At 50.2% G+C, this 26,764-nt stretch overlaps 1 protein-coding gene, 1 long non-coding RNA gene and 8 other non-coding genes across 12 annotated transcripts; 4 read left to right on the top strand and 6 right to left on the bottom strand.

Moving 5' to 3' along the window:
• Positions 1–154: 154 nt before the first annotated feature.
• On the bottom strand, positions 155–226 carry TRNAP-UGG (transfer RNA proline (anticodon UGG)). Its single transcript has one exon. It is a non-coding gene; the product is annotated as a tRNA-Pro (tRNA).
• Positions 227–3,501: 3,275 nt separating this feature from the next.
• On the bottom strand, positions 3,502–3,574 carry TRNAK-CUU (transfer RNA lysine (anticodon CUU)). The gene has a single exon. It is a non-coding gene; the product is annotated as a tRNA-Lys (tRNA).
• A 1,096-nt stretch (positions 3,575–4,670) lies between these two features.
• Positions 4,671–4,743, top strand: TRNAR-CCU (transfer RNA arginine (anticodon CCU)). The gene has a single exon. It is a non-coding gene; the product is annotated as a tRNA-Arg (tRNA).
• Positions 4,744–6,396: 1,653 nt separating this feature from the next.
• On the bottom strand, positions 6,397–6,468 carry TRNAP-CGG (transfer RNA proline (anticodon CGG)). Its single transcript has one exon. It is a non-coding gene; the product is annotated as a tRNA-Pro (tRNA).
• Positions 6,469–7,656: 1,188 nt separating this feature from the next.
• Positions 7,657–7,729, bottom strand: TRNAK-CUU (transfer RNA lysine (anticodon CUU)). Its single transcript has one exon. It is a non-coding gene; the product is annotated as a tRNA-Lys (tRNA).
• A 3,560-nt stretch (positions 7,730–11,289) lies between these two features.
• On the top strand, positions 11,290–11,362 carry TRNAK-CUU (transfer RNA lysine (anticodon CUU)). Its single transcript has one exon. It is a non-coding gene; the product is annotated as a tRNA-Lys (tRNA).
• On the top strand, positions 11,312–22,229 carry LOC133063380 (uncharacterized). Of its 2 annotated transcripts, none has more exons than XR_009694390.1 (3): positions 11,312–11,652; positions 13,469–13,644; positions 21,348–22,229. It is a non-coding gene; the product is annotated as an uncharacterized LOC133063380 (long non-coding RNA). The 2 variants fall into 2 exon arrangements; XR_009694389.1 differs by lacking the exon at positions 21,348–22,229 and adding an exon at positions 20,775–21,237.
• On the bottom strand, positions 12,751–12,823 carry TRNAK-CUU (transfer RNA lysine (anticodon CUU)). Its single transcript has one exon. It is a non-coding gene; the product is annotated as a tRNA-Lys (tRNA).
• Positions 13,657–20,782, bottom strand: LOC133063379 (endogenous retrovirus group K member 6 Gag polyprotein-like). 2 transcript variants are annotated; one of them, XM_061152679.1, is made up of 2 exons: positions 17,869–20,782; positions 13,657–15,962 (listed from the first exon to the last, which is right to left on the bottom strand). In XM_061152679.1, the coding sequence occupies exon 1, from the start codon at positions 20,258–20,260 to the stop codon at positions 19,133–19,135; it is 1,128 nt and encodes a 375-aa protein (XP_061008662.1). In that variant the 5' UTR covers positions 20,261–20,782; the 3' UTR covers positions 13,657–15,962; positions 17,869–19,132. The 2 variants fall into 2 exon arrangements, with proteins under 2 accessions (XP_061008662.1, XP_061008661.1); XM_061152678.1 differs by having other exon boundaries at positions 13,660–13,955; positions 15,765–20,782.
• A 2,017-nt stretch (positions 22,230–24,246) lies between the features above and the next one.
• On the top strand, positions 24,247–24,318 carry TRNAP-AGG (transfer RNA proline (anticodon AGG)). Its single transcript has one exon. It is a non-coding gene; the product is annotated as a tRNA-Pro (tRNA).
• Positions 24,319–26,764: the final 2,446 nt, after the last annotated feature.

Below are 26,764 nucleotides of genomic sequence, written 5' to 3'. Positions count from 1 at the left end.
CAACCCCCGAGGCTGACTGTGAGAGTCGCTTTGTTTTACTGGCTGATCCGGCCGGACAGCAGCAGTCCTGACCTCAGATACCCTAGGCGCGACTTGCGTCTCCCCGACGCTTCCACCAGGTCGGTCTTCAGTCCTCCTCTTAAAGAAAAAGGACGGGCTCGTCCGGGATTTGAACCCGGGACCTCTCGCACCCAAAGCGAGAATCATACCCCTAGACCAACGAGCCGACACACACCTCTCACCCCTCCCCCCGACCCTCTGCAGGTGACTCCCGGGAAGCTTGCCGCTGTAGCTCAGTTGTCAGCGTGCGCACCTGCGAAACCGGCTCTGTGGGTTCGCGAGGTCGCAGGTTCGCAGCCGAACTCCGGCCTCAGACGGAGGGTTAGTTCATTGGCTCCTCCTGCTGTGGGAGATGGAGGGAGACTGGCAAGCTGTAGCTCTCCATTCTTGGGAGGTCCCTGAAGCCACCCACCCACCTGGCCTCAAGTGGCTGCCGTTGACTCCAGCCCTACACCTCGCCCACAGGCGGCTCTCTCCAGGACCTATCAGGGGTGCTTGGGCCTGAGGCAAAGCAGACTCTGAAACTACCGGAACAACCCTTTATCCCTCTATTTGATGACACCTGAACCAAATTCTCCCCCAAACAGAGCACTATCTCTAAACAAGAGGAGGAGGAGGTTCCCTGGGAAGGCTCACTGGTCCAGGCGTGAGTGAAAGTCGCTCAGGTGTGTCCGACTCTTTGTGACCCCCATGGACTATACAATCCGTGGAATTCTCCAGGCCAGAATACTGGATCCATAAGCCATTCCCTTCTCCAAGGGATCTTCCCAACCCAGGGAGACGAACCTAGGTCTCCTGCATAGCAGGCGGATTCTTTACCAGATGAGCCACTAGGAGTCTCCATTAGGAGAAAAAGGTCAAATTCCCGGAGCAGCCTAGGGAATTCACACTTTTTATTCACACTTCACACTTCTTAATTTTGGGGGCTTGTCACCCTTAACAGGCATTGGTTCTGGCTTTGTCCTGAGCTCCCTACTCCCCTCGCCTTCCACAAATGGGAGTCTACAAGCCCCCAGGAGAGGCCCAAATGCTCAAAGGAGAGGATGACATTGAGGGCAGGACCCAGCATAGCTGCCTATGGTGATCAGGAATTTATGTGTTTCTGCTCACTGAGCCTCGAACAGGGCCCTTTTTAGTCGGGAGTGGACAGCTGGGAGTAGAAAACTAGCTCACGTGTGACAGGAACCCACAACAGACAGCAAAAAAAAAAAAAAAGGCAATGAGAAAATCGCCCAACGTGGGACTCAAACTTATGAGGACCCTGAGATTAAGCTAGCTGGGCAGCTGCACTTTGCTACCTGCCACCAAATTTCTGAACGTGACTGGCTATGGACCACTCCAAATGACAGGAGGGGGCAGGCTCGGGGTCAGCGGGGACATGGAGTCCTCTCTGGGCATTCTGAGTGTCTAGACTGCCTAGAATCTGTGGTGTTCTCAGGCACGGGAGGAGCTGTGCGGGGTTGGGGTGAGGCTCGGCACTGACGGATGGATGGTTGGTTGGCTGGTGGTTCAGTGGTCCCCAGAAGCCCTGCCGCACGGACAGAACTCAGGGCAGACCCGCGGGGGATGATGGTCTCCCAATGTGTAGATGGACACTCGGCCCCAAATGAGGATGGCCCCCCTAGTCGCTGTTACCAACTATCTGTTAAAGCCACGTCTGGGCTCAGGATGATGGCCAGGGTCTGCTTCAGATCATGGGTATTTTCAGTTGCACACATAGCCCTCAACCCGAACCCCCAACGTCAGATGCAGCCTGAGATCCCGGATGTTGCCTGGTGCTGAGTTGAATCCAGTCTTTCTCTGGGCCTTGACACAGCCTGAGGCCCACATGTTGACTCCGGTCCCCACCATGAGGCCAGAGGACATGGGTGCATCAGCTTGAGGTGGCGCCAGGAATATGAGGACACATCTCCTGCCTCAGGGCGATGGAAAGTAGGCCTGACCCATGGGTTCCTTCTGCCAAAATATTTTGCTGGGCCCTGACTGACTCTGAGTCCAGTCGGATCACTGATAGAAACTCTCAGGATCCATAGCTAGAGGCTGCCATCTGGGACAAGACTCCAGGTTTCTGCCCAAAGTGGGGTGGAAGAGTGTGAGGTACAGGGGCAAGAGGGGGCGCAGGGAACTGGGAGGGGCCTCAGGGAGAAAACCAGTGCTTCCAGCAGCCCAGAGTTGCCTGGCTCAGGGATGTGGCCTGGGGTGGGCAGACAGGATGGAAGCTCAGGCAAGAGTTAGTTCTGCAGTCTTCAGACACTGTTCTAAATGCTTTACCAAAAAATTAAGTAACTTAATATCCCAAACAAATCTTTGAGGCATGAGCTGCTATTATCCCCACTCTACAGATGGGGCCCTTGAGAGGCCCTTGAGAGCCCTGGCTTGGTGGGTCCAGATCTGTGAAGTCCAGATGGGGAATAGAAGAGCCTGGTCCTATAGCCCTTCCCCAACCCTAGAAGAAATGCCTGGGATTTGTATCCTGGACCACTCACACCTAGAGGGAGGCTCAAAACCCCAGACCACCAGCCACTTGGCTGTGGAGATTTCCTAGATCTCTACAAGGTTATTAGAGTTCTCCTGAAACTGAGGTTCAGGGACAGAGTCTGTGCAGGTAAGTACGGATGTGTGTGTGTAACGGATATGGATCAGTCCAGTGTCCCAAAGTGATACCCAGGACAAGGCAGGAGGGCAGGGCTCAGACCCCAGGACCCCCTGTCACTACTTACCCCCTCCTGTCTCAACCCCTTTGCTCTCCATCATAAAGTAAAAGCATGTGGAATCAGAGTCTATCATTCCAGGCACACCGCAAAAGTGTCCTGAGGGCAAGGGAAGGGCTTGTCCAGGATTTGAATCTGTCCTGTAGAGAAGGGTAGGATGTGAGTCTCACTTGGTGTGAGGTGGCCAGGGGCCCTAAGGACCCACCCAAAGCCAACAAAGAGTATAACTGAGGCACGGAGACCCCCCAGTCAGCAGGGGAGCAGAACGTACACCCCAGCCATAGGGTGGGCACCCCTCCAGGCCTGGCTCTGTCTTTTCTTGTTTAAGACACACCCTCCCTGCTCCCTCCGCCAAGGATGTCTCCTGAGGGGAAAATCACACCCCAAATCAGGGTTCTCTCTTCCTCCTCATAGGATAAGGTGACTAGGACTTTGTGTTTGTTTTCTCAGAAAAGTGAAAGTTGCTTAGTCCTGTCTGACTCTTTGGGACCCTCCATGGACTATACAGTCCTTGGAATTCTCCGGCAAGAATACTGGAGCCATAAACTGTCCCCTTCTCCAGGGGATCTTCCCAACCCAGGGATAGAACTCAGGTCTACCCACATTACAGGTGGATTCTTTACCAGCTGAGCCACCAGGGAAGCCCTTTCTCAGGAAGATCTCTCCAAACCGGATTCGGAGTTATTGAAAAGCCTATGCAAGCGACAGGGGCCCCCCAAAATAGGAAACCCGCCCAACGTGGGGCTCGAACCCACGACCCTGAGATTAAGAGTCTCATGCTCTACCGACTGAGCTAGCCGGGCGTTGCGAGGATGGGCGGAGCCCAGGTGACTGGCCAGCTGCTCCTACCCGCCTTTTTTCCCCATCTTCTACCTCCCGCCGAGGTTACAGGCCCTGAATCGCGGACTGCTGTCTCCCACTCGTGGCACAAGTTCTAGGTCCGCAAAGGAAAGTCGGGTCCCCAGTCCACAGCAGACAGCAGACAAACCTGGTCCCCTTTGCTCCGGTGGGGGCGATTTGTGGTCTGGGGTCGCAGAGCCCGCAGCCTGGACGCCCGGAGTGCAAGAAGCTGCGACCTCCTTTCTTCCTTAGCATCATCCCAGATCGGTCCCGGGTCCATGCCCCAAGGGCGTTGTTGTGGGATAAGGTGCCGCACGCGGCTCAGAGGACGAATGCAGAGGTTCTGGACTCCCTCATCTCCTTCCCCAACTCGGTCCTAGTCCACAGGTCCCATCCGGGTCCCGCGGTCCCCCTAAGCCTCCAGGTGAGGGGAGCAGAGGGTGAGGGACACTTCTTCCGGCAGGAAAACTCTGTAGCCACCGCCTTCCCTGTGCCGGGCACTAAAAAGGGGGAGAGGCGATGGATCCCCTCCTCCTGGCGCTTTCCTGGCTTACCCCTCCTGCCCAAGGCTGGCGTGACGGTCGCCCCCAAGGCCAGCACCGTACCCTTAAACCAAAGAGCCAGAAGGAAGATGACGCATTCTGGTCCTCAGTCGCCCTGACACCGCCCCCTCTCCCCTCCTCCGTTCCCCCCACTCCCCAATCTAGGGCAGAGGCGGAATTCTCTGCTCCGAGAGAGGGGACCTGGGGGAAGTTTCTGTGCCGATACCCCGAAGGGGAGGGTGAGGTTAGGCTTGGTGTTCTAGGGTCCGGGGTTCGGCGATACAGGCGCAGGGAGGCTTCCACCTCCACCCCGACTCCCTCCTCCATCCTCACCAGGCACGAGGGGACTTGGGCGGCCCTGGGACCCTAGGGGACCGGGCACAAGGATGCCTGTATCCTAAGCCTGTGCTTGGCCCTAAACAAAGGACCCAGCGCAGCAAAATGCTGGAACAGAAGTCTCGCGCAGGAAATGTAGAAGGGGCGGGTCCTGGACAGGAAGTGAGCGCCTAGGGAGCACGCCCCGGTGGCCTAATGGAGAAGGCACTGGCCTCCTAAGCCAGGGATTGTGGGTTCGAGTCCCACCCGGGGTAATCGGTTACATTTTGGCATCTGTATGCTGGGGTGGCTTCTGTCAGCAAAAACCGTTGTCGACCACATCCCTGAGAGCTGCACCTTCTAGGACCCCCAAAGTTGGAGGACGGTATTTCTTTACACCGGTAAAAGTGAGGAAGGAAGGGAGCTGGCTAGGGGGTAAGGGACGTTACAGAGGAGCAAGATCTTTAATGCTCTGATATGTCTTCAAGCTATCTAGAATGTTTACATTTAAAAATCAATGTACTTTTTATAGACTGAAAAAGACCATATGATCATCTCAATACATGCAGTAAAGGCACTTGATAAGTCCAACCTCCATTCCTGATTTTAAAAACTCTCAGCAAACTGGTGTTTGAGGGGTAGAAGGAAGAGATAACAAAGCCATGAGAAAAATGTTGAGGATGATGAATTTGTTCATTATTTTGACTCTGGTGATGGTTTGGGAGTACACAAAGGTCAAAATGTATGAAATTGTGTACTTTAAATGTGTTACACTCTATTATATCAAAACTTAAAAATTGAAGTATAATTGATGTACAATATTATATGTTACAGGTGTACAATATTCACAATTTTAAAGATTATACTTCATTCATAGTTACTAGAAAAATTGGCTTTATTCCCTGTGTGGTACAGTATGTCATTGTAGCTTATTTTGTACATAATTGTTTCTACCTATTAATCCCTTACGCCATGTGCCACTTACCCCGTTGCATCTCCCCACTGGTAGCCACTGGCTTTTTCTCTAAGTATCTGTGAGTCTGAATAAAGCTTTTTTCTTTTTCTTTTTTAATGACCACAAATTATTCGACACTTTGCAATGAGGAGTGGGGGTCTTTGGACTGACCCCACTTGAATCTCAGTGAACTGTGACTGTGACTTCTTCATATAATAATGTGGGGCCTAAGTGACACTGTAGAACCTTCAAGGTTGGATTATAAACGGCTGCAGCTTCCATCTTGTCCAGTAGAACACATACATGGGGTTCCAAGTTGCCAGGTAAGAAATTCAATCAGCTAAACCAAAAGTTGGCAAATATATTTTTTCTTTATTTTTTGATTGGAGGATATCTGCTTAACAATGTTGTGTTGGTTTCTGCCCTACAACAATGTAAATACTTCATATATATATATATATATGAAATGGCAACCCACTCCAGTACTCTTGCCTGGAAAATTCCATGGATGGAGGAACCTAGTAGGCTATGGTCCATGGGGTTGCAAAGAGTTGGACGCGACCAAGCAACTAAAACACACACACACGCCTCCCTTCCAATGGCCAACGTATGCAGTGGAAGAATTTTGAATTCTGGATCAAAAGAAGAATGCCTTCTATCAAATTTCTATTTAACATGTCGGATCTTAGCTACTCTATTGGGGATCAACCCGAGACTCCAGCAATGAAAACGGCGAATCTTGATTAACCACTGGACCACCAGGGAATTCCCACAGATTTTAAAAATAGTAATAAAAAGGTAAAATTAAGTATAGTATATTTTAACTAAACCAATATATCTAAAGTATCATTTCAACAAGTTATCAGACCTCTTATTTTGTTTGGATCGAGTCTTCCCAGCCGGAAGAAATCCATGTCCAGTTGGGAAAGATCTCCCGGACTCTCCGATCTAAAACAATGGGTAAACTGGAAATGGGCTCGTCCGGGATTTGAACCCGGGACCTCTCGCACCCGAAGCGAGAATCATACCCCTAGACCAACGAGCCACCCCTAAGAGAGACCTTTCAACACTGCACAACTATTCCCATCCTTGCTAGAGTCAGGTTTATTTCGAAGTAGACTGGCAGAGGGGCACTGGAATTGCGGCGGGGAGACCCAGGAAACCCAGGCCAGCAGGGGTAGAAAGAGAGGTCCGCTAAGCCAGGATCAGGAAGGACTGATTCCTGGACCACAGGGGGATTGATCCCCGCCCTAGGAGAGTGAGCAGCAGAAACATGGGGGCGTGGGGGGTGGGAACCAGAGGCTTGGATGAGCGGGAGGGCATTTTACAGGACGAGCACCCACTGTCCAGGGGACCCCGAGCCTCAGGCTGACATCGTGGGGCTGTGGATTGTGGCTAAGAAGCAGGCAGACACAGGGGGCTGGCATCAAGCAGGCGCCGACCCGCTAAGGTGGGGCCTGTGCCCTAGAACCTCCAGAAGAGGAGGATCAGGGGAAGGAGGGGACAGTTGGGCCTTATGCACCTGGCCCCAGGGCTGCCAGCCTGGGCACGGGAGAAGGGTGGCGGATCCCGCTGCTGATCCCCAAAGCCCCGCAGGGTGGGAGATGACCACCTTGGGAGCCTCCTGCGGTTCTGGGCAAATCCCTTCCATGGGAAAAGTAAGGCAGGATGGGGTCAACAGTGGCTGGCTCATTTGAACAGTTCAGTGGGTTTTAGGGTGTGGAGGCTGGGTGATCAAGCCCTGGGTGATTCGGGCCAGGGGAAATATTGGCCTGGTGTGTGAAAGTTATATAAAGAGATGACTCAGTGTGTGGACTAGAAATTTGTTGGTTTGCAAACTGTTTATTCCCTCTAGGAATGAGCTGGCCCTGGGGTTGGGAGTCTGTCCCCAGCCAGCAGGTACCTCCAAAAGATCAAACCATCACAAAATGAAGATCTTTCCCGTCTCCTTCTTTATGAAAGTTCCATGCTTTCTCCCCGACCCTAGGTCGTCATTGTTGCTTAGCTGCTCAGTCGTGTGGGACTCTTTCTGACTCTGGACTGTAGCCGGCCAGGCGCCTTGGGCCGTGGGTTTCCTAGGCAAGAATACTGGAGTGAGTTGCCCTTTCCTTTTCCTAGGTTGAGGTCTTGAAATTTGGTCCCAGGGTCTTGTGATTGGTGTGGCTAGGATTCTGTGAATGCTTGCTTGCCACAGAAGACTCTGAACTCCCTCACCACAGCTTAACAAAAGCTACGCCCAACGTGGGGCTCGAACCCACGACCCTGAGATTAAGAGTCTCATGCTCTACCGACTGAGCTAGCCGGGCGGCTCTTTCATCTTTTATCTTTGAAGGAACCACCCCTGTGTAGGTCCCCGCTGTGCACAGCTTGGCCCCTTCCAGTTTACTTGAGAAACTGCCAAGGAGCCTCAGGTTTGAAGGCTGTGAGAAGGCAGGACGGCCTTGACTGAAATGCAGATACTTGCCTAGGGTGGCGAGGGAAGGGGGGAAAGGGGAGGCTGACCCAGACGGACAGACGGAGGCAAGGTGGGCGCGTGCAGCGCTGGGAGGTCAGTGCGTGGGCTCCTGAAGCCCCATGCATGATCCTGGGACCCCGCACACAGGAGGCGGCCCCATGAAATTGCCTTCTTGCTTCCCAGATATGGGATCAGAACCCAAGTTTCTCCCAACCGTCCCTCCTCCTGTGGGGCGGGAAGATCGGGACCCTCCTGCAGACTGAGGACAGTGTCCTGAGGATCACGCTCACTAGAGATGGGTGGCACAAGGCGTTCTTATCTACAGTGGTCTTGGGGTGAGTCCCCAGGGCCTGTGAGAGCTCTTGAGGATGAATCTTGGCCCCGTGACCCCTGCCCCTCATATACACCACCCACCCCACCCTATCCTACACCCTGCTTTAGGGCAGACCATGTGGCCTGAACCAGAATGACCCAGGAGACCTGCTGCAAGCCTGGAGGGGAAACCTGGTACCCAGGTGGTGTGACACAGTGTCCAGCCAGGGCCACCTTCTTCCTTCCCAGTCAGTTTCTGGAATAAGGAAGGAAAGGCACCTAGAGCCACACGGGGGCTTTGGGAGCCCAGTCCAGGAGACCCAGGGTCTGCCCTGGACCCTAGTCCCCCTTCCTGTAGGGTGAGACTTGGCCAGTTGGTCTCAAGTTTGGGTCTCACAGGGAACCCCCATGCGGTCCCTGTAACTGGGCTGGGCCAGAGGGAGGGCCCAGAGGCAGTGGGTTGGTGGAGAGGTGACCCCCCCCCCCAGCTTCTGAAACCCACAGTGTCGATCTCATTCCTCTCTGGAGAGTAAGGCAGATCCTCCAGCCACAAGGCCCCCTTCCCTCAGGGGAGGGAGGATCTGGGGGGACCACCCAAATTGCGTGAGGGAGAGGAGAGAGGAGGAAGTGGTTGACACCAAGGACAGTCAGTAAGGTTATGGTGGCTTGTTGGTCTAGGGGTATGGTTTTTGCTTTGGGCGTGGGAGGTCCTGGGTTCAAATCCCAAATGAACCCCTATGGTTACCTGGGTTTTGGGTTTTTTTGTTTGTTTGTTTTGTTTTTAGGAAAATGTGTCAATGGTCTGTGAATGGTCTTTCAGCACCACAGACACATTCCAGACCACAGAGATGAGGGTACATGGCAGACTGTGAGGGAGAGCAGCCACCAAGGACCACCAGCCAGAGGGACTTTGCTGTCCTGAGGGTGCTTTTCTTGCTTTAGATGTGAGAGCTCCCGAATCCAACCCCAAGGGTTCTCTTCAGAACCCAGCAGGCAGGGCCTGGCTGTCTGTGCACCAAGAGAGAGGGCCGCCGGGCGGGTGGGCGTTGGAGCCGGCTGGGAGCCTGGGGCTGCTGGCCCAGGGCGTCGCTGAGGCAGACAGTGCCCCCTGGGGTGGGGGAGGGACTGGGCTCAAAGGGCAGCCCCTTCCATAGTGGTCACCCCAAACCCAGCCCAAGGGGCCACCTGCAGGAGCTCCTTCTGATGCTGGCCACTTCTGTGCCTAAACCAGGTGACTCCTGTACTCAGGGCAACTCTTCTGCCGTCCCCAAACTGTGTGTGGAGGCACCTTTATGGCATTTTTAATTTTCCAGGGATGTTTTAAAGTTTTGACGGAAACAGCAATAGTCAACATCCATCAAACACCATTCCATGTGAACCACTGGTTCGAGGCAGTTCAGTTTCAAGTTTTATGATGGTATATATATATGTGTGTGTGTGTGTATATATACATATATATATATATATATATTTTTTTTTTTTTTTTTTGCAAAGTTAGGTTTTCTGTGGTTTCTGTGAAAAAAAGCAAGCACTGCTGGAAAATCAAGGTGGAGTAGGAACTGAGAGTAGCAGTGTTCAATCCGATTCCAAGGTTGGAGAAGCTGTACAGGGCCCATCAAGAGCACATACTCCATTTTAAAGGAATATAAAAATAGTATTAATAGTATTCTTCTCAAAAATGCACTGTGCTGGGTTGAATGGTGTCCTCCTAACACTCATGGCCATCCAGAATCTCAGAAGGTAGCGTGCCTACACAGTAGTATATTTATTAGATGCTATATATATATCTCCAGAATCAAATATGTAGAGCATCTTGAAACCAAACTGCTTTAAACAAGTGGGCTTGTCTGGGACTTGAACCTGGGACCTCTTGCACCCAAAGCAAGAATCATACCCCTAGACCAACAAGCCACCATAACCATACTGACTGTCCTTGGTGTCATCCACTTCCTTCTCTCTCCTCTCCCTCACTCTCACTCAGTTTAGGTGGTCCCCTAGATCCTCCCTTCCCCAAGGGAAGAGGGGCTTGTGGCTGGAGGATCTGCTTTACTCTCCAGAGAGAAATGAGACCGACACTGTGTGTCTCAGAGACCGGCCGTGGCGGGGGGTGGGGGTATGGAGGTGGTCGCCCCTCCACCGACCCACTGCCGTTGGACCCTCCCTCTGGCCCAGGCCCAGGCTCAGGGACTGCATGGGGGTTCCCTGTGAGACCCAACTCGAGACCAACTGATCAGCCCCAGCCACTGACCTTGGATCAAAGCCAAGTCTCACTCTACAGGAAGGGGGACTAGGGTCCAGGGCAGACCCTGGGGCTCCTGGACTGGGCTCCCAAAGCCCCCGTGTGGCTCTAGGTGCCTTTCCTTCCTTATTCCAGAAACTGACTGGGAAGGAAGAAGGTGGCCCTGGCTGGACACTGCGTCACACCCCCTGGGTACCGGGTTCTCTCTCCCAGGCTTGCAGCGGGTCCCCTAGGTCCTTCTGGATAACATAGAAGGCCCGCCTAAAGCGGGAAGGGGTAGGGCGGGGATGGGGGTGGGGCAAGGTAAGTGGTGAGTATTCGGAGCAGGGGTCAGGGGGACCGTGGTTTGGCCCTAGGAGCTCTTGAAGGCCCTGAGGACTCACCCCCAAGACCACTGTAGAGAAGAAAGCCTGTGCCACCTATCTTAGCGACCTTGCCCCCCAGTCTGCAAGAGGGTCCTGATTCCCCCCCCCTCCCCCGCCCCCACGGGAGGGAGGGACGGTTGGGGGAAGCTTGGGTTCTGATCCCATATCTGGGAAGCAAGAAGACAGTTTCGTGGGGCCGTCTCCTGCCTGCGGAGTCCCGGGACGTGCATGGGATTCAGGGGCCCAGGCACAGGTTCAGCGCCGCGCGCTCCGCGGCCTCCTTATGCCTGTCCGTCTGGGTCAGCCTCCGCGCCCCCACCCTGCCCCGCCAAGCAAGTCTCTATATTTCGGTCAAGGCTGTCCCGCCCCCTTGCAGCCTTCAAACCTGAGGCTCCCTGGCAGTTTTTTGAGAAAACTGGGAGAAGCCAAGCTGTGAACAGCAGGGACCTATGGACAGGGGTCGATCTGTCAAAGGAGAGACAGGGTAAGCAAGCAGCCCGGCTAGCTCAGTCGGTAGAGCATGAGACTCTTAATCTCAGGGTCGTGGGTTCGAGCCCCACGCTGGGCGCAGCTTTTGTTAAGCTGGTAAGGGAGTTCAGATTCTTCCAAGCGGAGCAAGCATTCACAGAACCCTAGCCACACCCATCTGCTGAATCCGCCTGCCAATGCAGGAGACAAAGAGACGCAGTTTCGATCCTTGTGTCAGGAAGATCCTCTGAATGGCAACCCACTCCAGTGTTCTTGCCGGGAGAGTCCCATGGACAAAGGGTTGCATAGTCAGATACGACTGAGACGACTTAGCACGCACACACAGGTTTCCCAGGTTGTGGTTATTTGTTCGGGCAGCCACAGCTGAAGGTAAGACTCCCCCCACCCCCACCCCCCACCCCTGCGCGCATAAAGCTACTAAGGTGTATGGACCTAACTATTTTTTTTTTTAATTTAATTTTTTTAAATTAGTTGGAGGCTAATTACTTCAGGACCTAACTATTCTGTACCCCAGACCGTTCTTTCTTCTCCCCTAAGGACACCAGGAGAAATTCCTGAGATTAAGTGTGCCTTGACGGGAGGGCAGCTTCTGGCTGGAGTAGCAGCCTGGGTCCTGGGACCTGGAGTTCCAAGGGTCCGGGGGAGAGACAGGGGCAGCCTCGCTGATGTCACGCCAAGAGAAGCCTGGGTTCCTACCGAAAAAGAAAGCAAACCTGCTCCCGTCAAACACCCAGCCGGGCCTTTTAGAAGGCTGGATCCTTGAGAGAAAACAAGAAAATCCGCTGATGGAAACTGTGTCGCGTCCTCCTCGCTTTCCCCCAAATCGGGAAGCGAAACGCCCCGTGTCCATGTCCTTTTGACTGGGGGAGAGTGGAGCAAAGTTGAGAGTCCCCCCCCACCACCAAATAAGAGACCACCGATTGCCGGGGCCGGGGGTGGGCGGGGGGAGTTCTGAGCAGCCCCTCCTCAGGCACGCGGGGAGCCCTGCTTTGGAGGAGTCTCCTGATGGGGCTCCCCAAACCTCGGTGCCTGGAACTGGCCGGGGCGCTCCGGGCCGGAGAGTCGCTCTCCAACCCCGCCCTCCCCACCCTCGCCGCCGGCACCCACACTGCGGGCGGCGGGCGCCCTGGGGTTCGCGGAGTCCGGGGCTCTGTGAGCCCCTAGTCAAGCGCAGCGGCGCCGGTCGCTCGGGGTTTGCTAAATCTGAAATCCAGGGGCTGGGCGTCTTCTCAGGCCAGGTATTCCAAAGCTGGCTGGCGGGCCAAAGGTCTGAACCGCTTGCTCAAGGCGGAGACGGAAGTCTGCGACTGAAATGTGTGAAGACCCAGGGAACCGATCAGGTTGCTGCTGGCAGCATAGGTCTCCTGGCTGCCTGTATCGCTAAAAACCTCTGGAAATGATTAATTCTTAATATTTTATTTCTGGTGGTGTGCCGCCCGTGTGGCCTCTTCATCATCCAAAAGCACACGCCCAACGTGGGGCTCGAACCCACGACCCTGAGATTAAGAGTCTCATGCTCTACCGACTGAGCTAGCCGGGCTTAGACGAGGGCCGTCTTTGACTCCCTGCAGCTGAGTCTCAAAGGCGGGTCCTACATCAAAGGAAGGGGAAAAAAAAAAAAAAAAATTGGCACAGGTGCGGGCGTCCTGGAGCCCACCCTCTGGGCATTCAGGCGGTTGGCACAGCCCCTGGACGTCCAGCTGGACATCATCCCCCCGCCCCCCTCGCCGCGCCCTCCGCCTCCCCTCATCCCCATTCTCATGCAGTTGTCTGCTGACAGGGATTCTTCCTCTTACTGTTAAAGTGAACTTTTTGGCCTGGGGCCATTAGCCACAGCCCTGGGTCAGGGTCTCTCAGGGTAGTCCTGGGGGGTTGAGGGTGGGGGCAAGGAACTTCTCCTTGCCTGAGTCCCAGTATGGCTCAGAGAAGCCTGGGTCGTTGCTCCCTCTGCCTATGTAATCCAGAATCTAACTCATGACTGAGCTCTCACCTATTTATGGCTTCAGTTGTTTAAAATGACCTTAAGAATCAGCTTCTACATGTAAATCCATGGCTGATTCATGTCAATGTATGGCAAAAACCACTACAATATTGTAAAGTAATTAGCCTCCAACGAATAAAAATAAATGGAAAAAAAAAAAAAAAAGAATCAGCTTCTTGCACTCCTCTTCTGATCTATGGGCAGGACCACGAAGAGACCCACAGAGGGGTGCCGGGGTCCAGCCTCAGCAGGATCCAGGGGTACCCTCAGGATGAACGGCGTCGGCGAGAGAAGACGCGTGAGACCAGCCTCTGTGAAGCCAAGTCTATCTTTTACTTTTTGACAACAGTTTATATACCCTCACTCAGAATGTATCCAAGGTATGAGATGATTACTCATGCTTACACAGGGTTAGTTTAACATTACATCAGTTTGTCCTTTAGGAAGAACAGGATGTTTTCTGCATTCTATTTCTATAGTAGGTCTTTGCAAATTATCTTCTGGCCTTGGGGCCTATTGACATTTTATGCAAGTCAGGTGAATGTAAACCTATTTTCCGTTTCTGTGGTGATCTTAACAGAAAAGTTGCATGCCGGGGTCCAGCCTCGGCAGGATCCAGGGGATACCCTCAGGATGAACGGCGTCGGTGAGAGAGAGAAGACACGTGAGACCAGCCTTGATAGGGCCAAGTCTGCGAGGGAGAGAGAAAGAAAGAGAGAGAGAGAGAATGACCAGACGGGGGTGTTTGCAGGGTCTGGCAGAGTCTGGAAGAGTCTGGCAATCCTTTATTTTTTACCATAGCTTTTATACCCTAAGTTAGTACATTTCTAAGGGGAAGATAGTTTAACATTACATCAGCTTGTTCTTCACGAAACCAGGGTGTTTTCTGCGTACTTCTTTGTTTATGAGGGTCTTGTACATTATCTTCTGGCCTTGGGGCCTATTAACATTTTTTGCAAGTCAGGTGAATATAAACCTATTTTCTGTTTCTAAGGTGACCTTAACTGAAAGGTAGCAGTCTCATAGGGCAACAGTACAGAGTAGAAGTATAACCTTGTTAACACAAAAATTAATCCTTCTGCAGAAGTTGTCGGTTGCGTTTATCTAAGAAGTTTACCCCACACTGACTCTGCGACTTTGGTGAGGCAGCTTCTGCCTAGCACTCCTGGCTGACAATTAACAACCATTTCATTGTTACCACACTAGGGCTAAGTTCTTATTTCTCTAGATCTTTAACTATATTAACAATGGTTTCTATAACATAACCTTAGCACATTAAAAGCAAAAACACAGCAAACAAACGTCAACCCAATAACCACCTTTAAAATAATTTTTTAATGTTTTCTAATAGGACTCCTTCACCCCTCAAAAATGCTCTATGTCTATTAGGGCTTTTATATAATCAGGTTCTTTATGCTATTTTATGATTAGGATATTATAAGCAATCATGCATATTAGTACCAAGGGCATAAATGCATTTGGCTAACAAACTACCAGCAAAGGAGTTTAAATTAAAACACTCCTTTCACCCTGGATAATCTCATAAAATACCACCACCCAGGAAACTTATTGATTAAAGTTCTAAACTGATTCTTATTCGAAAAGAGATCGGGGAAGGCCTTCTGCCTGTGACACAGAAATTAGGGAGTAGTCTATTGAAGCAAGCATCAAAAAGACAGATATCATCTTTAAGGTGAGCGCCGGGGCAGTTTTTCGGAATCCCTGAAAACCTGATCCGCCTTGCCCGTCAGGTTTTCTCCCTCATGACCTTGTCATGGGTGGGATCTCGTGTGCCAGCTCCCGGCAGTTGCAGTCTCATAGGGCAACAGTACAGCATGTCACAACATAGTAGAAATATAACCTTGTCAACACAAAGGTCAATTCTTCTGCAGAAGCTGTCAGTTGAATTTATCTAAGAGGTTTACCCCACACAGACTCTGTGGCTGGCTTGGGTGAGGCAGCCCCTGCCTAGCACTCCTGGCTAACAATTAACAACCGTCTCATTGTTACCACACTAGGGCTAAGCTCTTATTTTTCTAAATCTTTAACTATATTAACAATGGTTTCCACTGCATAACCTTAGCACATTAAGAGCAAAAACACAGCAAGCAAACGTTGACCCAATAACCACTTTTAGAATAATTTTTCTTGTGTTTTCTAATAGGATTTCCTCACCCCCCGAAGGGCTCTATGCCTATTAGGGCCTTTGTGTGATCACGTTCTTTATGCTGTTTTATGATTAGGGTATTATGAGCAGTCATGCATATTAGTACTAAGGGCATAAACGCATTTGCCAAACAAACTAAAATGCCAGCAAAGGAGTTTAAATTGAAACACTTCTTTCATCCTGGATAATCTCATAAGATACCACCACCCGGGAGACATATTGATTAAAGTTCTAAGTTGATTCTTATTTGAAAAGAGATTGGGGAAGGCCTTCTGCCTGTGCCACAGAAATTAGGGAGTAGTCTATTAAAGCAAGCATCAAAAAGACAGATACCATCTTTAAGGTGAGCACCGGGGGCAGCTTTTCGAAATCCCTGGAATCCTGATCCGCCTTGCCTGTCAGGTTTCCTCCTCGTGACCTTGTCATGGGTGGGATCTCGTGGGCTGGCTCCCGGCATCTCCCCCTTTTTTATTTTTTAAGACAGCCAGATGGATCTCAGTCTCGAGCTTTTGAGTGTTTTGCCGGGGAGTTCTGACAATACAAGGAAGGATTATAATGAGAAGTAGGACTAGGGCTGCTACAGCAGCATAACTGAAGATAGTTGATAGGATATTTTTTCCAGTAATAAAGTTAGAAAAAGTACAAAAAAATCATTAGCAGCCCCTGCAGCAGTAAAGTCCAGACAGGGATGTTCTAAGATTTTTATCTGACCGTGAAGCTTTCCAAGATCTAAACTAATGCTGGAGCTATTCCATACACCCAAAATATGATTTTTAATCTTTTCCCAATTGTAATCGGTATCATTTACTTTTAGGGGTGTTACACAGATTCACCGATAGTCTGAGTGACAGGATAATGCTAACTTTACCCTTAAAGCCTGCAACTCAGTTCCAATATGTATGACCACTTCTTCTAGGGCGTCTATTTTTACTTCTAATTTCCTATCTGTAATCTCTTGCGTAGCTAAAGCTAAAGAAACATTTTTTTGACATATCATTGATATATCGAGCAGTATGTACCTGTTGAGTCAATGATATCGCCGCCACAGTGACAGAGGTAATTGCTGTTATCAAAGCTGAAATCCCTAAGATAAGTAGTCCTACAAACCGTCGGGATCACATTAAATCTTGCAGTTGTTGCAGAACGGCTAAACCATAATTGTCATACCAATAGGTACTCACTGTGACAGGCACCATAAGGTAAGGTGGACGTTGCAGCACCACAAAGGAACAAATATTATATTGAGAGGTTAGGCAGGACGAGAGCATGCATTGTTCACAGTAGGCTATATTTGGTCCACCTGAATAGTTCATCTGTATATGAAGCCTTTTAGAGTCATCAGTGAACAAAAAAACGTAAGGGGAGGGTAAACAAGCCAGCACAGAATAGGTGGAATCGTTTTCTGGCCGGATAGAGTAACAATGGAGGTGGCAGCAAGGGCTCTCCAAATTTCTGGTTGCCAAAAACTTTTGCCCTTAGTTGTATAGGACAACATGGGGGGAACAAATTGATCATAATGCCATTTGCTGGCCGCCAACAGCCAAGGGATGGAATCATCTTTCCAATTGCTAAACCTATTGGCATAGTCAGGAACAGATCCTAGATCCTGACTTGGGTCTGGATTGCTCCAGTCTTGTACCGAATAGTTTCCGCCTCCCGGTATTCTATAATCTATTTTCAAATTATAAGTACAAGATTTCCATACCGGATATCCCAGGAGGTTGTCTAAAGTTTTCCAAACGACGTCTGAAGGAGCAACATCAATACAATTTGGATATTTTGGTGGAATGTTGAGGAACAAGGATTTATAGGGGTCAAGGACCCCAGGCCTATGGGCCTGTAATATCCAAACCAGCCGATCTCCTGTTTTATCTGAAAATTTTGATGCTGGAGAATCTGTCAGAATTGTTTTTTTGGAGGCTCCGACACACCCCTCTTTAGAGGGGGTGATAAGATCTCTTGTATAACTATGGGGGAAGTTAAAGCAAATGGGAAGGTCATCCGTTAATCCCCTAAAAGTATAGTTAAAATTAATGGGATGGTGATCTTTATCATAGGACGCATAGGATCCTCCCAAGAGATGAGGCTGGTTTGTGTTGACCCGTATAGGGTCTTTGTTCCAAGTAACTACTTGGAAGGTCGGGGGATCACGGAAATATTCTCAGTATTTTTCTGATGTGGAAGAGGTACCACTTAACTGGCAAGAAGGTAAAGAAAGCATAGCAATAAAAACTCTTTCGGGACAGGCTGAAGATCCCTGTAGAGAAGCTATTCCCTGTGCTTGATGGCAAAGCAACTTAATTTGCCCCCATGTGGGTATGGAGGCTTGTTGAGTTGCCTGCGCAGGACGTCTTGGTGGTTTTCTACTACGTAAAGGAGTAGGAGGATCACGGTCTTTTATGCAAAGCCGTGACATCTGTTTAGTGGGTGGATCTACCGTTTGTTCTTCCAGGATCTCCGCTGCCGGTGGGTGGCGGAGGCAGGGGCAGAGGAGTGCCCTTCGTCTTTTGTGGTCAAAGCAATGGGGGAACCCGATGTCTGGGGGATTGCAACATGGCGAATCTGTCTGTCCGGGATCCAAATTGGCGAGTCAGCACCCTGTGGAAAAATACAAGCATACCCTCGCCCACTGGTTAGCAAGGGATCAGGTCCCTTCCATTGTCCAGAAAGGAGGTCTTTCCATTTTACTAAAGGTTTTATATCTTTCTGTTCCGGGTTCCAGTGACGAAACACAGCTGTTAAACTGGCTTGATCAGCATTAAGGTTATTGAGCACAAAGAGGGCATGATGCAAAATGTGGTGTGGAGAACTGTATTTGAATTGCCCTTCCTGTAATTTAGAAATTTGTGTCTTAAGTGTCTGATGTGCCCTTTCTACAATTGCTTGTCCCTGGGGATTGTAAGGAATTCCTGTAGAGTGGGATATACCGAATTGGGCACAGAATTTTTTAAAGGGCTTAGATGTATAAGCTGGTGCATTGTCTGTCTTAAGTGATTTAGGCATCCCTAAGTAAGAAAAACAGGCAAAAAGATGTTCAACTACATCTTTGTAGGCTTCTCCCATCTGGCAGTAGCCACAATGACATGGGAGAAGGTATCTACAGTAACATGCACAAAGGATAGTTTTCCAAAGGAAGGAACATGTGTTACATCCATCTGCCAAAGCACATTAGGTAGTAAGCCACGGGGATTTACCCCAAAAGGCAAAGCGGGAACTGAAGTAGGGCAAAGTTGACATGTCCTAACAATCTTGCGTGCAGATTCCCTAGGAATGTGGAACTGATACTGAAGGGCAGTTGCATTTTGATGATGCATAGCATGTGAGGCTTTAGCATCCTCGAAAGCACTGGCCACTATGGTCTGGGTTAGCAAGGCTGCCTCTTGGTTAAACGTATGGAGGGGTCCAGGTAAATTAGAATGAGCTCTTATATGGCCAACATAAAATTGTTTTGACCTTTTCCAATTTGCTGTTGAAGGGTAGATAATAATCTAAAGATTGTGGTTTTATTTTCCGGCAAAACAGCCATTTCAATTCGAGGAAAAAACCTAACTACATACTGTGAGTCAGAAAATAAATTGAAAACCTGGTCTGAGAACTCTTTGAACGCCTCTATCACAGCTGTTAATTCTGCTTTTTGAGCTGATGTTTCCCCAGTATTCAAGACCCTTTTTGAAGTCTGGGTGACAATAGCAGCTTTTCCGTTAGAAGACCCATCCTATCGTGAACACCAACATTGCCCCCTCAATAGGGGAAACTTGACACCTTTCTTGGAATATTACTGGATGTCTCGAGAAGAAATTTAATAAGGGACTAGCAGGTAAATGGTGTAAAATTTGTCCCGGGTAATTACCAATGGCAATCTGCCAATCTTCATTTAGTAATAGAAGGGCATTTAATTGCTCTTTATTATAAGGCACTATGATTTTAGATGGTTCTTTCCCAAACATTTTAATGCTTTTATGTCTCCCTTTTTGTTGTGGTGGTGGAAGAGAGGTCCAGTCCTGCACTGCCTGGGGTTGCTCTGATGAGTTCTGTGGCGGGACGGAGGGTATAAACGGGTTTAATGTCGTTGCCACAATCGTTGTCGGGACCTGAGACTGGCGCCTCAATCCGTTTCCCGGCTGTTGGCCAGAGACTAACAAGGTTCCGTTTTTATGGAACTTGGATTTACAGTCTTTGGCCCAGTGGTATCCCTTCTGACAGCGAGGGCAGGGAGTCTTAGGAAGATTGGGGGCCATAACCGTGGAGGTAGAATTTAGCAAAGGAGTATTGGTGGCCTTATGAGGGCAGGCACGGCTGAAATGTCCCATCTGACCACAAGAAAAACAGGCTTTAGCCAAATTAGCATTTTGTCCCTGACTATTTGAGTGACCTTTTTGAGGATTGCCTTTGCCGGTAAAGAAGGACTGTATTGCTTGTTGATAAAAGCTACCCTTTATAGCTGCAGCTATGGCTATGCCCTGCATCATTGCTGGTCCTACATCTGAACACTGCTTAATATAATCCCCTATATCTCCAGACTTTTTTATAGGACGATGTATAGCCTGGCAGGTAGAATTGGCATTTTCAAATGCTAGCTGTTTTATCAAGATCTCAGCTGCTTGTTCGCTAGGAATAACCCTGTGGATTCCTTCAATAAGTCTAGATATAAAATCTTCATATGGCTCTTCTGGTTTTTGTTTTATGTTGGATAGGGAAGAGGTTAATTCTTTTCCTTGAGGCAAGGAACGCCAGGCCCCGAGAGCACAAGCTGTCACCTGCTCTAGGGCTTTTTTATCTAAATTCATTTGGCCCCTGACTGATTCAAATTCATCTGTTCCTGCCAGCATTTCTTGCACAATATATTTTGGACCATGCTTGCGGTTGTCCCTAGCTTGCTTACGGGCTAAGTCCTCATATTCAGTTCTCCAAAGTAGGTATTGACCTCCAGATAACAAGCCTTGGCAACTGTCTCCCAATCATATGGGGTCATCCATCTAGCTGCCAAAGCGTTCAATAATGTCAAAGTATATGGGGCTGTAGCTCCATATGAGGTACAAGCCTGTTTGAGTTCCTTAATCAGTTTTATTGGAAGGGGTTCCCAAGAGGGGCTTTCTTCATCCTCTGAATCAAGTAATACAGGAAAGCAAGCCTCAAGATAGGGGTCAAAATCATCCTCAGGCCTTGAAAGCACCCTTCTTTGTGAAAAGCCTAAGGGAGGACTTTTACTCCTATATGGAGGGGGAGGCATGGGGGGTCGAAATGGCCTCATGCTTCTTTTTCCCTGTTTTAAGGATACTTTAGGGATTTTAGGATTGAATTTTACAGAAGGCCTAATTGGAGATGTATCTCTTAAACTTTTAGGAGCGTCTTTGGCAAAAAAGGACCAATCCTCGTCAGAATGATAGCAAGCTGCTGCTTCCTCTAAATCTTCCTCATCTTGGGGTGAAAGTTGTTTCTCCTTTTCGTCCCCACATTCTGGATGACTATTGGTGTTCATAGCAGCTAACATTTCTCTTAACTGTTGATAGCTCGGTTTGGACTCATCATCGTCTTCATTTCCCTTAACTTTTACTCTTTCGAATTCGTGAGTCGGATCTAAGGTATCTCTGATCATACTCCACAGGGAGAAGGTATCGATGGGCACCTTCTCCGGTCCATGTAAAGTATAATAATCTCTTAACCGTTTTCCCACTTTTTCCCATGTATCTAAGTTAACAGTGCCCTCTTCTGAAAACCAAGGGCACTGCTCCTGAACGAATGTGAAAAAAGATTGAATGCTGGCCTTTTTTACTTTAATACCTCTCTTGTTTAATAGTTGTAATATCACCCCAATAAAAAGTTGCCTTTCCTTTGATTCATTGTTGCCCATCTTAGCTTTTTCTGAAAAGAAATCTTAACCCTACCCACCTTCCTAACCCTACCTTTCTTAAGCAGGGGGACCCGCGACGCCCTAGTGGGGTCCTAGCCGTTCCGAGACTGAACAATTGGGGTCTTACCTTCGGGTCCCTGTTCGTGGCACCACTTGCCGGGGTCCAGCCTCGGTAGGATCCAGGGGTACCCTCAGGATGAACGGCGTCGGCGAGAGAAGACGCGTGAGACCAGCCTCTGTGAAGCCAAGTCTATCTTTTACTTTTTGACTACAGTTTATATACCCTCACTCAGAATGTATCCAAGGTATGAGATGATTACTCATGCTTACACAGGGTTAGTTTAACATTACATCAGTTTGTCCTTTAGGAAGAACAGGATGTTTTCTGCATTCTATTTCTATAGTAGGTCTTTGCAAATTATCTTCTGGCCTTGGGGCCTATTGACATTTTATGCAAGTCAGGTGACTGTAAACCTATTTTCCATTTCTGTGGTGATCTTAACAGAAAAGTTGCAGTCTCATAGGGCAACAGTACAGCATGTCACAACATAGTAGAAATATAACCTTGTCAACACAAAGGTCAATTCTGCAGAAGTTGTCAGTTGAATTTATCTAAGAGGTTTACCCCACACAGACTCTGTGGCTGGCTTCGGTGAGGCAGCCCCTGCCTAGCACTCCTGGCTAATAATTAACAACCATCTCATTGTTACCACACTAGGGCTAAGCTCTTATTTTTCTAAATCTTTAACTATATTAACAATGGTTTCCACTGCATAACCTTAGCACATTAAGAGCAAAAACACAGCAAGCAAACGTTGACCCAATAACCACTTTTAGAATAATTTTTCTTGTGTTTTCTAATAGGGTTTCCTCACCCCCTGAAGGGCTCTATGCCTATTAGGGCCTTTGTGTGATCACGTTCTTTATGCTGTTTTATGATTAGGGTATTATGAGCAATCATGTATATTAGTGCCAAGAGCATAAACGCATTTGCCAAACAAACTAAAATGCCAGCAAAGGAGTTTAAATTGAAACACTCCTTTCATCCTGGATAATCTCATAAGATACCACCACCCAGGAGACATATTGATTAAAGTTCTAAGTTGATTCTTATTTGAAAAGAGATTGGGGAAGGCCTTCTGCCTGTGCCACAGAAATTAGGGAGTAGTCTATTAAAGCAAGCATCAGAAAGACAGATACCATCTTTAAGGTGAGCGCAGCTTTTCGAAATCCCTGGAATCCTGATCCGCCTTGCTTGTCAGGTTTCCTCCTCATGACCTTGCTATGGGTGGGATCTTGTGTGCTGGCTCCTGGCAGAGGGGAGGGCTCGTGGGCTGCTTCTGTTTGTCCCTGTGTAGGGTCCTCGAATCTGTGACTCCAGGGAGCCACTGCTCTGCCCACGACCACCGGTGTCTTGGGAATATCTTGGAAGAATCGGAAACCGATCCTGGGTCCCTCCCATGATGGTTTGTCTGTCCAGAAAGTCTCTCGGATGGGGGGTACATTGTTTACCATTCCTGCTCAGCTTGGAAAACCCATCCTGGGTGGGATTCTGTTCCTGACCTCTCTCTTCTTCCCTCCAAAGTCCCAGAATCTAGAAAAGCTGCTGCCACTGAAAAGTCAGAAGGACTAGACTGAATAGGAAGCCTGGGACATTCCAGGGACCCCTTCTCTGCCTCCCCCCCCACCCCACAGTACCAAGAGACAGCTCTAGCTTTGAAGGTCCGTTGGAGGAGGTCAGAAATGCTAACGCCCAAAGCTGAAGCTCCATTTGCCCCAAACCCGGGCAATAGAAACCTTCTGCAAGACCCAACACACTGTCCCCGCTCCCAGTGGAGCCTGGGCCCACGATCCCTGGCTTAAAAGGCCAGCGAGACCCAGCAGGCCCTGGGCCTTCCCCCACAACAAGGGAAGGGGTCTTGCCCTCCTTCCACCGTTGGCCCCTGCATCAGCCCCTCTTCCAGCACCCACTCCAGCCAACCCCACCCCCTCTGCTCTGTCCCAAGTCTCCCCCTCCTCTCTCCGCCCCTCGGGTCAGCACTTGAACCAGCCTCCCTGCCTTTTCAGGTGTGTGTCTCTCTGCTCAAAGGTCATGGCCTCTCCCACTGGGGCTGGTGCCCTCAGAGCTGGTCCCTGCAGAGTTCTCAGCACACGGCCTGGTGCATGGAGTGTGTGGGATGAGTCAGAATGCACAGTGGGGAGGAGGGTCACTGAGGTTGCAGGGTCAACAGGGACACGTGAGAGTGGTATCTCAGGTCTGACAAGTCCCAGCAGAATCTAGCCGTGAGCTCTTCTGAACGTTTTAGGGCCTGGGCTTGGGTGTATAGGGAAGAGTGGGCCCTCTGCTGAGCTCTGACGAGGGCAGAGCCTCCGCGGCAGGGGGCCAGGAATGGTGGTGGTGGCGGGTGGCCTGTGGACAAGGCCACCCGCTCAGGGATGGAGGCTCCCGCGGGAGGGCCCTGGGAAAGGCCCAGGCCGCGTTAGTTGCTCCTCTGGGGTGACCGGTGTGCCTGGCCCCTGAGCCTCACAAGGCCCACATTTCCCTGAATCTAAATTCTCATCCACGGAGGAGAGTGACAGTTGTGTCGTTCGAGGCCTCATGGGGACCAGAGGAATCCGGGCACCGCGGCTCCAGCTCTGTCCCCAGTCCCCAGCCTTTGGTTATAGAGAGAGGAAAGGACCCTCAAGTTCCTCTGGGTGGAGGCCTCAGTGATGGTGGCCTGCGTCGCCAGTCGAGCCAGGACTCGGGGAGGCAGAAAGGAGTCCCGGATGCACAGAGGGTCAGGCTCCGGCGCCTGGTGCGCACAGGGGCAGCGGGACTGCGCTCTCCTCTTCTAGACGGCAGAGAACTGAACTCACCGGAGCCCTTTGTGAAGCGGCTCGGAAGGGGGAAGCCCTGGCCCTGAGGCTGGACAGGGAAGTGATGTGACGATAACATGGAATGAGCAAGAGAAGGGTTACCGTGGCTCGTTGGTCTAGGGGTATGATTCTCGCTTAGGGTGCGAGAGGTCCCGGGTTCAAATCCCGGACGAGCCCATCTTTTTATCCCCAGAACTCCCAGTGTACCTATTCCAGGGCCTCCTGTGGACACCAAGTGTGGTCTGATGTACCATCACCCGCCCGTCCCATCCACTCAGCCCGCTAGCCTGAGCGGAAGGGCTAGAGGTCCAGAATCTGAGTCCTGAACTTGGGCTCCACGTTAAATAGCCTAGCGGGTGGGAATTATGAAGAGAGATCCCCAGGCACAGCCGGCGGCCACCGCTCCTGCCTGGGACGCCGAGCCCCGCGCGCGGCCCTGTGCCGCGGAATTGGCAGGTGCTTTCCCCCGCCTTGCCGCCAGGGGGCGCGCGGCGCCAACGCTGCCGCGGGTGAAGAGCGGCGCTTCCTCCCGGCCCGGGTCTGGGCAGGCTCCCGGGTGCGTTCCGGCCGGGAGAACCTCTGGCCTCCCAGCTGTGCTGCTGCTGTTGTTAATGACCGGTGCGGGGTCGGGGAGCCCCCCTGGACCGCCCCCCTTCCCACGGGGTGAAAGGAGATAGTAGGGAGGCTGGGCAGAACTGCCCTGAGCATCCACCTGAGGAAATGGACCCCTTAACTTTGGCCGAAGTGTCTCCTCACCCCCGCCCCCTTTCCCCTCCTGGGACCTGAGACGTCAGGGCCGTCGGCCCAGCACCTAGTAGCAGCGTCCCCCGCTCCCCCGCCCTGCTTTAATCCAGCTTCTAATGACGGACATGAACGTTCCCCCCAACCTTCTCTTTGTCCACGGGGGTAGCAATAGGAGGCGCCCCTCCTGCCTCCTGCCAGGGGCCATCGGCGGAAGCCTAGTGGACAGTATGAACCCTCACTCCAGCCCAGCAGTGTGGGACCCAGCAGGTCCCATCCTGTGGGAATTGCCCTCACCAGACAGCAACAGGGTGGCCCCCTCTTTCCCTACCGGGGGGCGCCTTGTCAAAGAAGGCTGCTAACCCAGAAGATTTAAATGAGATCTAGAATCTCATAGAGAAGGCAATGGCACCCCACTCCAGTACCCTTGCCTGGAAAATCCCATGGATGGAAGAGCCTGGTAGGCTGCGGTCCATGGGGTCACAGTGTCGGACACGACTGAGCTACTTCACTTTCACTTTTCACTTTCATGCACTGGAGGAGGAAATGGCAACCCACTTCAGTGTTCTTGCCTGGAGAATCCCAGGGTCGGGGGAGCCTGGTGGGCTGCCGTCTATGGGGTCACACAGAGTCGGACACGACTGAAGTGACTTAGCAGCAGTAGCAGCAGCAGAGTCTCATAACATAATACCGAAACTATCCAAGATACAGTTGAAAATCACTGATCAAACTGAGAACCAGGAAAATGTCAACTTGAAGGAGAAATGGCAATCAAGAGAAGCTGACTCAGATGTTGAAACCATCGGCCAAGGAGGGTTAAAGTGGTTAAATAGTCGTGTAAAAATGCTTCAGAGAGCAATTACAAGCCACTTAAAACAAATTTAAAAAGTGAAAGTCTCAAATAAATAAAATAGATAAAGAATAACCAACTGAGAACCTTAGAACTGAAACATACAATAATCAAAAAACTTAATTGATAGGCAATGGCAGGATCAACAGGACAGAAGAATCAGTTGAAGATAGAACAATAAATGTTACCCAATGTGAAGAACAGAGAATATAAACTTAAGAAAATAAACCAAGTAACAGAACCTCAAGACTTTGTGGGGCTTTAACAAAATATATAATATTGGAGTCTTGAAGACCTAAGAGAGGAGAAAGATGGGGCTAAATAGTGTTAGAAGAAATAGTAACTGAAAAAAGAAAAAGAGAAAAGAAATTGCTGAAAGTTTCTGGTGGATTAAAAATAATAATAATAAAGTTTAGAAGAGGATGTACTTTCACCTCTCCATTCTTTGATCAAAGAATAAAGTTTTCAAAATAAACCTTACTTGTAAAGTTTTGGGGAAAAAATGGAGCAGAATCACATAACCCCTCACTGCCCCCCACACACACCGGAGCCTCCCCTATTTCTGTGTATATTTGAAACCTGTGTACGACATTGTTTCACCCATAAAAGTTTTTGGCCTTAACTCTACAAATAAAGTCCTCTCTTTTAAAATAATCTAATGCCATGTGCACATCCAACAACATTAAGGATGGCCCCACAGTATTCTATGGTGCTCCCTGCCTGCAGGCTCCTGCTGCCTCCTAATCTCCCTTTGCATTTCAGGATGCAGGGCAGCTCTGCACATGGGGACTGGTGGAGTCTGAAATCTCAGGGGATCCTTAGAAGATTCTCTGAGGCACCCTGTCTCCAGAATTTGGGGCAGGGAAGGAGCAGATGACCTCTGCCCTCATCCCAGTCCACTGTGTATCTGAAGTTGCTTTCTGCTCTAGAGGGGCAAACTGGGAGGGGGATGTGGCAGGGTGGCCTCATCCTCAACCTACCCAGGTCTCAGGAATGTGGGGCAAGGATCCGCTTTCTTCCTCCAGGGCCACC

The sequence above is a fragment of the Dama dama genome, chromosome 10, assembly GCF_033118175.1.
Source record: "Dama dama isolate Ldn47 chromosome 10, ASM3311817v1, whole genome shotgun sequence".
NCBI lineage: Eukaryota > Metazoa > Chordata > Mammalia > Artiodactyla > Cervidae > Dama > Dama dama.
Note: the sequence above shows the minus strand (reverse complement) of the source record. Positions and strands in the feature narration are given on the sequence as shown.